This window comes from Halichoeres trimaculatus, unplaced genomic scaffold, assembly GCF_033239565.1.
Source record: "Halichoeres trimaculatus isolate MK-OKI-2021-1 unplaced genomic scaffold, fHalTri1.1 fHalTri1_scaffold_12, whole genome shotgun sequence".
In the NCBI taxonomy this organism is placed as follows: Eukaryota; Metazoa; Chordata; class Actinopteri; order Labriformes; family Labridae; genus Halichoeres; species Halichoeres trimaculatus.
In genome coordinates, this window is record NW_027437190.1 from 6,200,144 (window position 1) to 6,213,466 (window position 13,323).

At 42.6% G+C, this 13,323-nt stretch overlaps 1 protein-coding gene across 2 annotated transcripts in view; it reads right to left on the reverse strand.

Annotated features, from left to right (window-relative positions):
* Window positions 1–8,092: 8,092 nt before the first annotated feature.
* The window catches only part of sim1a (SIM bHLH transcription factor 1a), a 31,837-nt gene continuing 26,606 nt past the window's right edge, over window positions 8,093–13,323 (reverse strand). For both annotated transcript variants that reach the window (XM_074683632.1, XM_074683633.1), the window contains 2 exons: window positions 12,274–12,685; window positions 8,093–12,018 (listed from right to left, as the gene is read on the reverse strand). In XM_074683632.1, coding sequence (XP_074539733.1) covers window positions 11,300–12,018; window positions 12,274–12,685 — 1,131 coding nt within the window. In that variant the 3' untranslated portion in view covers window positions 8,093–11,299. The remainder of the gene's footprint in view (window positions 12,019–12,273; window positions 12,686–13,323) is intronic.

The following is a 13,323-nucleotide window of genomic DNA, read 5'->3' on the forward strand; positions in this document are numbered from 1 at the left end:
TAGAAAAAGTTAAATCAAATGTAAAAGGAGACCTAAATTAAGATGCCTTAGAATATCAGGGGTATAAATGCTGTGGTGCTCATGTCCTCTGCATGACATACAGTTAAAGTCATCAGGGTGATGAGGGTACAAGATGCCCTGAAAGTTGCCTCGGCTTTGTGTGAGTAAGAATAAAGAAATTAAAACAGGACCCAGGACGGATCCCTGAGGTACACCCTAGAGCAGACTCACTCCCTGATTCCACGATTTATGTATTTTTTTGATTTTTTTTTTTTTAACATAACTTTTTGCAGTAATACTTTGTAATCAGTGATGTGAGCTGTAGCATAAACCAAATAAATCAATTTCTTTGTGACTGTGTGTTTAATCATCCTTTAGGCAGAAAGTGGAAACAAACTCAAAGAATGTAAAGATTACACAGATGAATGAGATTTATGTTTAAGTTTCATGCAAATATTTGTAGGATGATCACAGACTGAACACTCAGACGTGAGTGTTTGATTTCCTGTACCTGCAGATACAGTTTGTCTCCTGCCTCCTCCGAGGTTTGCCGTCTGTATTTGTGTTGTTTAACCTTTTTTTTCCAGCAGGCGCATCAGGCGCCTCTGTTGTTTACTGCTGTGACATTTTCTGACATTTGAACATATGGACGCACACATCTCAAAAGAGATGGAAATGCCTGGTGTGGACGGAGAATCAAGATAATCCCAAAAACTAACAGTGAAGTCTGTTGTTGTCTTTTCAGGGATCAATATCACAGACACGCTGCTCTTTCCACAGCTGAGCTCCAGGTACGCTCAGACATAAAGACGGTTTAAATATGACAGCAGAACACAGATCCTGAATCACACACACACACACACACACACACACACACACACACACACACACACACACACACACACACAGTGTTTTATTGGAACATGCGGTTTACCAGTGTTCAGAGCTTTGCAGAGAGAATTTGCTTTGTTTACTGATCTTTACGTTTCTTTACAGATGATAAATGTGTGTTTGTGTCTTTAATTTGATTTGTTTGACGTTGTTTTCTTGTTGGCTCTGATACACTGATAGAAAATTGCTTGTTTGGTTTGAAATTTATGCTGCATGCATCTGTTTGCCAGTGTTTAAATGTAGCAAGTGGATGTGTCAAGATTCTTTTTTTTTATTTTTTTTTATTTTAAAAAGGCTTCATACATTAGGTCAAAATTTGGAACACACATTTGACTTGTTACCACCTTTTTAAGTGGTTAATGTCTTGGATTAGAATGTGTCAGGATTTCAATAGCTGACAAAGGCAAAGCAAAAGCATTAAAGTAGTTCAAAGAGAGGTTATTGTGGGTTGTTTAGACTTTGTTCTGTCCCTCTTGTTCCCTTGTAGTAGCTTTACACAAGTTACAGATTTTAAAAAAGAAACATCTGTAGTATCTCTTCACTCCAGTGTTTTAGAAAATCTTATTTCAGCCTCTGTCTAAAACACCCTTGTCTCTTTAAGGCTCCCTGCTCCACAATCCCCCGTTCCTCTGATTGGCCAGCCCTTGTGAGGCCAGTTGGGGCAGAGCTATGGGCAGAAATTGGTGTTTGACCCCATATGTGATGACCTCATCATTTTAGCAAGTGTAGTGAAGAGCTGTTGCTATTTTTTTATTTTTCCATGTTTTACAAAAGAACATTTCGATTAGTGTACACAGACATTTCTCCAACATATGAACATGTAGAGGTGCAGAGCTGTCCATTTCTGTCACATCAGGGCTCTAGGGATGGTCTTCTTTGTTGCTGTGACAGTTTCTGACACGGCTCAGCCATGAACTTGTGTAGTTTTATAGTTGCTCTCAGCTCTTTGGAGGAACACATATCTCGCTCTAGTTTTCTTTCCAGAGTCCAGTTTGAAATCTGTGTCTTCCTACCTCTGACAAACTTCTTCTGGTCTATGTCTCTCTCTCTACAATTCTACAGGTTCATTTAGCACATGCTTTTGTCCAAAGCAACGCACAATTCAAGCAAGAACTTAGACAGAAGGAAAAACCTTCGATGAAGTGCTACAAGTTATTTTGCAGCAGGTGCTGCCATTAATTGCAAAAAGATTTTTTTCCTCATGATGAATAATGTGTCCATAACTAGCCACAATTAGTTGCTGCAACACTATAGTTAAACCCTCAACACCATTCAACGATCAGTGTCAAACACTGACTAAGAGCTGGGTCTGAGATCTCCTGACTCATTCTACCCCTGAGGACAAAAAGGAGAAGGGTCAGATATTGACCCCAAGTGTTCCCTGTACAGATGAATCTTCAGACATCTCTTTTCTTCGTTGCTAGGCGCTGCCCAAGTAGCTGCCTGTTGCAGTAGCTCTCTCATTTTTGTCCGTTTCTTATATTTTTTTTTCGTCTCTTTTTCTTCATCTTTGTATTTGGAGTGGATCATTACTTTGTATGGTTCATTGTTGGTCATGGACACCAAACTTTTTGTGGCTTCAGTGATATTTTTTCTACTTTTCTCCTGTGTTTGTCTGGAGATCCTACATGTAACCATGGCTGCATGTGAAATTAGCTGTTAGCAGCCTGTAGCATGTCAATGGAGGAGGAGGAGGTGAGGAGGAGGAGGTGAGGACTACGTGCTGGTTCTCGGATGTGAGCTGGGAGGTGACGACGTGGACCTGTCCTTCCATCCATCGTTGTTGGGAACGTGGGATCTAGCCCCGGGGGATGGACGAGCTAGCCGTGCTAACCCAGCGGCATCGTGCTGTTCACGGACGTGGCTGACAGAGCTGACATCGGACGCCAGCGCCACATTGGAGGAGTTTCACCTGCTGTGAGCAGACAGGATCCAGGAGACAGAGACTGAACAGACTGCTGGGGAGGCTCAGTCCTGGACCCTGTGGAGGTGGAGGCTGGCTGGGCTGGAGAGTGGTGGACAAGTGGTGGACGGGAAGTCATCATCTATTTTCTTGTGGACCTTTTTGCACTTTCTATACACTTTCTTACTTTTGTTTTATTGATTGCTGCTGTGACTCCTGAATTTCCCCTTGGGGATAAATAAAGTATTTTTCTTTTCTATTCTATTCTATTCTATTCTAAAGTAGAAAGGGACTCTGCAGATCATATAGAGTTAGGTAATTCATTCACCATTTGGGAACAACAGAGGAGAAGAGTCTGGCTAGAGATTTGGAGCCGTGCTGGGCTGGGAGCACCAGTCGTCTTTCACAAGCAGAGCGTAGTGGGCCAGAAGGAGTGTAGACCTGGATGAGGGATCCCAGGTAGGCAGGAGCTGTTCTTCTTACTGTTTTGTAAGCCAGGTTTGAATTTGACTGGAGCTGCCACTGGAAGCCAGTGAAGAGAGATTAACAGCGGGGTGACGTTTGAATGTACACACTTCTCAATAAGACGGTCAGTTCTTAAGGGGGCAGATTACTCTGACCCTGAAAGTTTTTGCTCCGTGAAACAATTTGTTTCTGTGTGCAAAGTAAAATCATGAAAGCATCCAAAATAAAACCAGGATGTTTGGAAAAGATGTGTTTAAAATTCATCGACCTAAAAAAAAATTTCACAGGAGACTAATAATTTTGACATAGACAGGGAACCCAAGGCCGGGAGAGCAGCAGCAATGGTCTTAGGATTTAGACATGTTAGATATTAAAGTTTTAGTTTAGGTTGACACTTCATTTAAATTTGCTTGGTCATGGTTAAATGAGAAAACAGACTCAACGATCACTCAGAGTCTCTGGTTTGAGGTTGGGGTTAAATTCAGGTCACCAGAGCCTCTGTCCATCTCCTCCTGACATGTCCACTCTTACTTTCCACCAAGCTGTTCCAGACAAAGTGCTCCCTGTCTCTGTCTAATCCAGTCCTGCTGGAGAAACCAAGGCGGTTGCATTTTAAGACATCATCTCACAAAGTGTCCTGAGTCCAGGCTGCTGTTAAATGCCTGTTAGGTGAGAGCGTGCAGCTGAAAACATCTGTAAATGATTTGTCAGTGAGATGGAATGGATGTAAGGACGTGAATGTGAGTCCGCGGAGCAGGCTTGGAAAACAAATGAGGGCGCGAGTTAACCTCCTGGAGCCTCCATTAGACATGCACTGCTGCCTCCAGCCACATACAGGAGGAGGAAAAGGAGGAGGAGGAGGAGAAGGGAGAGGTGGAAGTCAGATCACTCTGAGGAAACAGACAAGTTAATCCAATTAGAACAAACGATCGTTGTTACAAGGAAGTGGTTCAAAGTGAACAACGGCTCTGAGGCTGTAGAGTTTCACCTGTCTCTGCTGAACCAGAGCTCTCCTGTTTGATGTAACACTGATGCCTTTCAAATAATAAAAGTTACTATGTTGTGCAACATCTTAAACCACTTCTGTATTTTTAGAAAAAAAGGCTCACCAAAAAACAATATTTTTCATATTATAATGATAATAAATTCTATTTATAAAAAACTTTTCTAAGCAAACAGAGGATAAAAAAAACATGTAGAACAACCCAATAATAAATACATAAATGAGAAAGAGCATGGAACCCGTTTAAAGGCAGTCACACATTAAAAGCATTAAACGGTGGATTTAGTGAGTGTTTTGAACCTGGACAGGTCCAGGCAGTTCAGAGGGTGGGGGCAGAAACAAACGCTCTGTCCCCCCAGGTTCCCCAGTCCCAGGTGGTAGGGAGAGGAGGTGGGCTCTAGGAGGTCGGAGTATACAGGAGGGGGTGTAGTGATGGAGCAGGGGTCTGATTATGAAGGGCTTCGTGGGTGAGGAGGAGGAGGAGGATTTTAAAATGAATTTGATGTTTGATGGGGAGCCAGGGAGGGTTTTAGAGGACAGGGTGATGTGGTTTTGAGAGCAGGTGAGAGTGAGCAGAGGGCAGTAGAGTTTTGGATGTATTGCAGTTTGTTCAGTTGTTTTGAAGGGAGGCTGTAGAAAATTCTGTCTTACAAAACACTGACAAGAACGGCTCCTGTCTCCCTGGGGTCCCTCATCCAGGTCTACACTCCTTCTCGCCCACTACGCTCTGCTTGTGAAAGACGCCTGGTGCTCCCAGCCCAGCTCGGCTCCAAATCTCTAACCAGACTTTTCTCCTCTGTTGTTCCCAAACGGTAGAATGAATTACTTAACTCTTTACGATCCACAGAGTCCCTTTCTACTTTAAGAGATATCTGAAGACTCATCTGTTCAGGGAACACTTGAGCACTTAATCTGAGCTTTCTACTCTTTGTCCTCAGGGGTAGAATGAGCCAGTAGGTCTAAGACTCAACTGTTGATGATTTTTTCTGCATTATTAATGAATGTTGTTGAAGATAACTTGTAGCACTGTTGTCGCACTACCTAGGTTTTTCCTTCTGTCTAAATTCTTGCTTGTGTTGTATGTCGCTTTGGCCAAAAATGTCTTCTAAATAAAACTGTAAACTGTAAAATGCTGTTGCAGTAATCAAGTCTGGAAGTGATAAATGCATGAATGTAGGGTTTCTGCGGTGGAAAAGCAGAGAGACGGGCGGAGGCAGTTTTGGTAATTTGATTGAAGTTCCAGATGGAAGTCCAAAATGACACTAAAGTTGTGGACGTGTGAGGGACGCATCACCAATTGAGAGCTTGAAGTTGTTGGTGGGTGTGGTGAGGGATTTGGGACCAATGATCAAGAGGTTAGATTTATCACAGTTGAGGTGGAGGTAGTTTGCCTGCATCCAGGATTTGATTTCATTCAGGCAGTTGGTCAGGGCGGAGAGGGTGGAGAGGTTGGAGAGGGTGTAGATGTAAAGTTGGATATCGTCAGCATAGCAGTGGAAGCGGAGACCATGATGACAGATTATGTCACCCACTGGGAGAATATAGAGAATAAAGGGGTGGGGACCAAGCATGTCTGATCTCTGAGATATCTTTTCTCTGATTTCAGCCTGCACAGAAACATACACATTTCCTCCATGAAGTATTTATTTCCCTTCATTGCTGAGAAAATTTCATTGAATTTTACATGAAACTTTCAGTGTTTGTTGTTTAAAAAAAGAAGTGCAAGCTGCAGTTCCTCCAGCGTCCACACAAGGTTGGTCCATAAAGCCTGTGAATTCCTGTTGAATCCCGTATTTAACATCTATTTTACAGCAGGAACGTTCATATTTACAGCCCTGCTCAGGAAACTGTTTTAGAGTAAAAAGCTCATTTATTTGTGTCCCTGTACAAGAGATCAGAGCGGTTTCTCACACCATAAACCAAAGCTATTTGTCCACAAAACAATTGATTACAGCTGAGGCATGCCCATGTTTTACAAAGAGCTTTTAACTGCATTCCCATGAAATGAAAGCTCTGCCATCATTACGCCTTGTGAAACTGATTCTGCAGTCGCATCATATCAATGACCCAGTGTGTGAGACTTACATCGCATTCTGGGTCAAACAAAGCACTAACTGACAGTGAGTGAAACACCTGCAGGAGGGGACAGAAGCTGCTGAAGTGAGGTATCATTAGGGTGATAAAAGGCTTTTAATGTGAAGGGAAGAGGTGAGGCGGAGGCCCCAGAGAGTCCAGCAGCAGCAGCGGAGCGGAGACGACTAAAGCAAACATTAAACAATCATCAGGCTGAGAGCGGCCTTCATCTCTGACCTCCACATGTTCACTCATCTGAGGGATTTAAAGGAAATCCAGCTGTTTATTTTTTCATCTGCATTTTTATTAGCTCATGCAGCTACACCTCTAACCTGTGAAAACTACACCAGACAAAAACTAGGTATGTGAAATCATCCACTTCACTGATCATCAAAAGTTGGGTAACACTTAACTTTATAGATCCTTAAACTTCATCACACTTAGGTAATAATTAGACAAAGTTTTTTCTTAATTCTTTGAAATTACCCCTGAAATTTCATGAGAATGTGGTGAAAATTAGCACATAACTTCTGTCCAGATTCAGTTTTGCAGTGCTCCTGTACTCGCAGTGTCTATCACAATCAGGTAAGGCCAATTTACTACCCCACTCTTGGTGAATATCACACCTGAAGCCTTCAGTTGTATCATGTAAAACAATACAGGCCTAATCATAAAGGTTTATCATTCTGCATGTGATCTCAATTATTTATATCAACAAACTGGGTACTAAAGAACTTGGTGAAATTAAATAACAAAAAGCTAACTATCAACTGCTTATTGAGAAATTGAATTATTAACTTAACATTTCAAAGGTAATTATCAGAGGAAACAATGAGGCTAACTTCTGTTTTCAAGAACCAAGAAGCTATTTATCACCTGCTTCTTTGGAAATAGCAGAAACATTGGGATACTTCTAAAAACATTTTGTGGTGGGTTGTGATTTAATTTCAGATAAATTATTTGCCAATCGTCACCTTCTTACCTTGTAATTTGGAGTAAATTTCAAAGAAACTGGAAAAAACATTAACCTACCAATTATGATTTGCAAGAATAAATTTAGACATTATTTAAAGAAGTTGTGTGCTAGTTTCAAAGAAATAAAACAAAAAACTTTGTCTCATTATTACCTAAGTGTGATGAAATTTGCAGACCTCTAAAGGAAAGTGTTACCAAAAGTTGTTAAGCAACCAATCAAACTTAAGTATTTGACTCAGCCTGGTAATGAATTTAATGACCTAATAAGGCTAACAGTGGTGTGGCATTGGTGATTTGAAGCAGGGTTTATTCACTGTGCTGTGCTGTGACAAACACAGCGCATATAAAGAAAAAATCTGCAGTGACAGAAAAATCATATGACTAACTGTTCAGAGCTTTACCTGGAAATAAAAGTATTATCTTAGTTTTTCCTTTCCTCTGTGACTGAAACATTTTGACTTTGAGCACCTGCAAAATGAAGGTTTGTTACGCATGAACTGCCATGTTGGATGAAATAAAGAATTATGGAGAATGACATCTCTGCAAAATGTTTTTATTTTGTCTTGTTTTGTATTTATAATCAGTCAAAAACACACTCAATAGACACACACTTGATTGCAGCTATACTTCAAAATCATAAAGAAACATTTGCTCAATAAATACAGGTTTTGCCAATGTGCTTAAATGTGGCAGGATTATCTTTTCTGAGCTTATTTACAGTTCACCATAAATAACTTTGAGCACATTTCAGGTTGAGACAAACCAAAAAAAATCCAAACTTGTATAAATATAGTTTCATCTAAGGACTTGAGGAGGATGTAAAGAAGAGAATCCAAAAAAAAATAAAGTAATCCTGTTGTACAAACATGCACAGATAGTGATGAGTAAGAGTTGTTTAGGGATTCATGATAAGTAGATGACATGAGCTGCCTCACAGGGCGTTCAAACGGGTCACACTGCATATGGAAACCAGTCCGTTATCATACAGTCACTCAGATAGGGTGAAGACACAAAAAATATGAAACTTGTGTCATGATCTGTCATTTCTGAGGTTGGTGTATGAGTTTCTGGTACAAAAAGGCTGCAGCGTTTCCACCAGGTCTTTTCATCGCCTTGCTAACCACAAATCTTCTCCTTTACAAGATTATTCATCACAAACTGAAGCAGCAGATATCAAACACTGTTTCAGTGCTCATGATTCTCCCTGGACAATCATATTTACCATGTACACATACCGGTCTTTATTGTGTCAGCATTTGTCTTTCTGGAGTTTACTGTCCTGATAAGAGGAAAAAAGAAGAAGAATGGCTTTGCATATTAATTGGTGATGTTTGATTGGTTTGTATCACTGCAAAGTGCACCACACCCACCCTGTCAGTTCCCCTCATACAAATGCATCAAAACAAACAAAACGTGACCCTTTCACCAAAAATGACCCTCTTTTAGTGCAAAACAGTAGACACACCAAGCAGAACTCCAGCTGTTTTCTAACCGTCATTGTTCTCATCACGCTGATCAGCTCTGAAGAAATGCTGCTTCTCTTTTCTGTGTGACGTACCTTTTGGCCTGGAATTTAACTCCACTTGAAACATTTTTGGGGGGTTTAATAATTTTATGGTAACCAAAGGTTCTTGAAATGCTCCAGGGAATTGTGCCAGCTGTATATGAGGAACTAAAGAGTCCTTTCTGTCACCAACCAGCTCGAACCATCCCTGCAAAGATGAGTCTCCAACGACCAAATGCTCCAACCTGACTTTATCCTTTCCACTGACCCTCATGGTACAGGTTTTTCACATGGTTTAGCCAACACCGCAAAAACTGAAAGCTAAGGAGAAATTTACGTTGTTTTTTTTGTTTTTTTAGAATCTTATAAGACGTAATATAAGACTATTGCACTGCACCTCCTGTCCAGATAAAATGTCTTGTTTCAAAATACTCAAACACTAAATGATGCTTGAATTTCTTAAAAAAAATCAGAGAAAACTTGACTTGTTAAGTTTCTTTTCAACAAGACTTCATTCTTAGTTTAAGTCTCTTTTCATTCATGTTGGACTGTAAAACCTCAAACCTGTTGACTCCTGGTCTTGCTCTGCTCAATATGCCAGTTTATCATTGTAGTCAAGATGAATACAAACAGATTTTGACACGGTTTGTTTTATTTTGAAAGTCACTGGGTGTTTTTAGGTGGTTTCCTTTAATGACTTCCTTTCGAATCTTCTGTGCTGAATTTATGCGTATTACCTGCAACCTGTCTGACCAGCTATGCATCCGGCCCTCAATGGAGCAGATCCAGTGTAAGTTGACAGATTGACTTGAATGGAAACCTATCTGATCATTTGCCGTATGGACTGGAGATGCATCTGGTGTATTTCAGCCTTAAGACAAGAACAGCAAATATGTCTGCATCTAGGGACGGGTACCTTTCACATTTGAAACGATACGGTTCCGATGCCCGGTACCTGGCAATCGGTACCGGTACTTAACGGTACCAATTTTTGGTACTTTTTTGTGTTCAAAAACATATCAATTTGTTTAATAGTAAAGTATACATTTTTTTCAATCAAACATATCTATTCCTCAGTGTATAACCGAGTAATGCTGTGTTCATGCCCAGCATGGAAAATTACCTATTCTTCCACTTCTTCACAGTCACAAGGATGCATTTAGGTATTTTGATTCTACGTGAATCGGTACTCGGTACTTTTAACAGAATTCGGTTGGTACCTAAAAAAGTACCTAATTCGGTTCCCATCCCTATCTGCATCTCTATCTGTTTACATGAGACACAGACATATTCCAGTCTGTTTGGGCTTAAAGACTTAAACTGTGTTAAGCGATGAGTCGTTTCTATGCAGACGTGTAGCTGTTTCTAATACTGTTTCTAATCTTGTCATTACTCTACCCAGCACTTGTAGTTGAGTGAAGCCTACAGCACAGTGTTGATAGCTGTGTGGTCCAGACAGACCTTACCTTGCTATGCTGTGTACACTGAAGCGGTCATTTCTTTCTAGGATCAGCGTTTCAGAAGAAATACCATACCACAAAAAATGCCTCTTTGCAATGAAAGACTTGTGTAGGGGTTCAGCTTCCTTTTGAAATGACAGAAAAGTTCACCAGACTCCAACGATGAGTGTATCTCTATTTGTTGGTTGGCTTGTTTGTCTTGTATTGGATCCAAAATAGCTGACTATGACCTGGGAGTCTCTCAATTTAGGGGTGGGTAGTGACTGAGAGAACAAGATTGTGAGTACAAGCAGCTGAAATGAGCTTTCTCCACAGTTTGTCTGGGCTCAGCCTTAGAGGTAAGGTTCAGAGCTATGACACTCAGGAGAGGCTCGGAGTAAAGCCACTGCTCCTCTGGTTCCAGAGGAGCCAGATGAGGTCACTGGGGCATGTCCACCTGGGAGGAGGCCCCGAGTAGTCCAAGGACACAATGCAGGGATTGTATCTCTCGGCTGGCCGAGGAACACATCAGTATCCTCCCAAAGGAGCTGGTGGAAGTTGCCAGGGATGGGGTCATCGGTCTTTACTGATGGCATTGCTGCCCCCTGTGACCCGGACCCAGATAAGTGGAAGATATATGATGGTAGAATGGATGGAACCGGGCGTCAGTAACCAAACTATTTAACTTCCACCTGGTATATGATGTAGTCAGAGAATTCTGGCTCTTTTAGGGGACAATGGATTTTCTTTCACCACATTTCAGTAGCTGCCTGACGCCACATTTGGCATTGCCCAGTTTTTGTTTCAGTTTAACTTTTAGACCCCCAAAAATATAAAACTAGGAAACAAACTCGAGTTTGAGCAGCACTTAGATTAAAGTTGACCCTCATAAAGAATAAGTTTTGTATCAGAACTGATCAGCATGATGAAAACATGCTTACAGGATCCCTCATAATGGTCTTTCATCTGATGGAGTTAACCAGATCCATGCTGTGGTACAGTCCCCCTGTGTGTGTTTGTGTGTGTATGTGTGTGTGAGATGACTGTTAGCTGCCATTAGTGATAATGACAGAGGTGCCTTTGTGTCCGGAGGTCTGCTCTGCCGGCATGCGGAGGTGAGGGGTCATATCGTAGTGGGTGGGGCCTGTGCTGGCAGAGGAGCAGCAGCCCCGGAGGTTCTCTGGATCGTAGAGGTGCTCCAGAGTGTAGCCTGTCAGGGAGTATGCTGCATGCTTGTCCAAGTAGGGTCGTGGATGGGTGTGGGAGGGGTAGAGGGCTGGTGCTGGGGTAGGGGAAGCTGAATATTGGCCTGGCCGGCCAAATGGGTGGTGTAAGGGCAAAGAAAGAGGGGACAGGTCTGTTTGGAGGTAGTCTTTGGGCTTGTTGAGGCACTCAGACCCTGGGCTGCTGAGCCGAGAAGCAGCAACAGGGCTCTGCGCAGGGCTGATCACCTGACTCAAACCTCGGCACACCACCGTCTGTAGCGGCAGAGGCCCTTGGGTATACTCTGGGGTTAAGCATGGTCCAGGGCCCTTTGGCAGTCCATTGGCTGGCCCCAAAGGAGCGTCCAGAAGGCCCTTACGTAACTGGAGTCGATTTTCTTCCTCTTTGATCATCCGCTGCGTTGCTCGGATCAGCGTCTCAATCTTGCTGGGCTGCTGGGGGCTGCAGCGGTAGTGGTCAGCCTGGTATCGATCCCCTGAGTCACTGGCCGAGCCTCCATCTGGAGAGCTGACCACGCTGTCCTCGTCCCAGTGACCTCGACCTGCACAGGGCACAACGACATCAGTCACTTTCACAGCATTAGTTCTGCTTTTAACTCTGACTTCATATGAAAACCAACTGCTTGCTTTAGGGCACTACAGCAGCTCACACATACAGCAGAAACCTGAGGTCAGCCCCACAAAAGTCAGTCCTAGGATTTGGAACAAATATCTGATCACATGTTTATAGAAGTACAGAAAATCAGGAAGGTTAGTTCAGTGAGTTTGCTGCTGCGGTGCACGGTTTGAGTCCTCACCATGGTAGCTGTGGACGGCCGTGATGTGCGGCATGCTGCTGTCATATCCCTCCTGGTTCTCTACTGAGCTCTTGCTCAGCGGGATGAGGGACCGAGCAGTCCCCCACCATGCATCCCTACCCGACGGAGGAGGTCCTAGAAAATACCGCCCAGCCTCGCACCGACCCCTCTCACAGCTCTGACCCTGACCGTGAGCGTGGAGGTGTGTGTAGCCGTCAGTGGTGGAGTGATGCTGCTCTTCAGACAAGCTGTAGCAGAGGGCCCGAGGATCAGAGAGCTGTCTGTAGACGCAGGAGGCGTCCAGTCCTTCACCGTGCTCCAGCAGCTGGGGGGAGGCTGAGTCTGTGAGGGGGCTGCTGCCCCACGGACTGTCCTGGTCTGACTCTGACCGCTCTGTCTGGAAACTGGGATACTGCAGAGGAGAGTGGAGTAGAGAAGCTTTTAGAGAGTTGGTAAAACCTCAGTCAATCCAACTTTTCTGATCCTGACACAAATACCTGGGCTTTGGGTATCAACCTATACTGGTACTGATTTGATACCAGTGGTAAATGATAACCTGCATGCTTTGAGTAAAAGAAAAAAAAGTACATATGGAAGTTGATATTTATTTTAACTAAAAGTGTTTAAATGTTTAACAGCAGTTTGGTTAAACCAGTGCTTCATAAACTTACAGAAATGACAATTCAATTGTAAAATTTTATACTCTGAAGACTAAATCATAGTTTAGCCTTAGTGTCAAGTTTGGACCGATCCTTTCCCACTGATACCCGATCCAGCTTTGAGGGGCTGGATCGGTGCCAATACCAGGATCGGATCAGTGCATCCCTAATGTTGATGTTTGTTTGATGTTTGGATCATTTTCTACATTTCATTAACTCTAGATCAAAGCAAAAAACAACGACAATTTAGGGCACGGCAGCTATCATAGGTACGAAGACAGGTATGTTCAATAGGGGGCAAACATGGCCTGATGTCCATTTTCATACAGCCCCCAGCTTTCATCTTGCAATGTGTTAACAATGGCACTGAAATGAATTATGTTTTAAATTA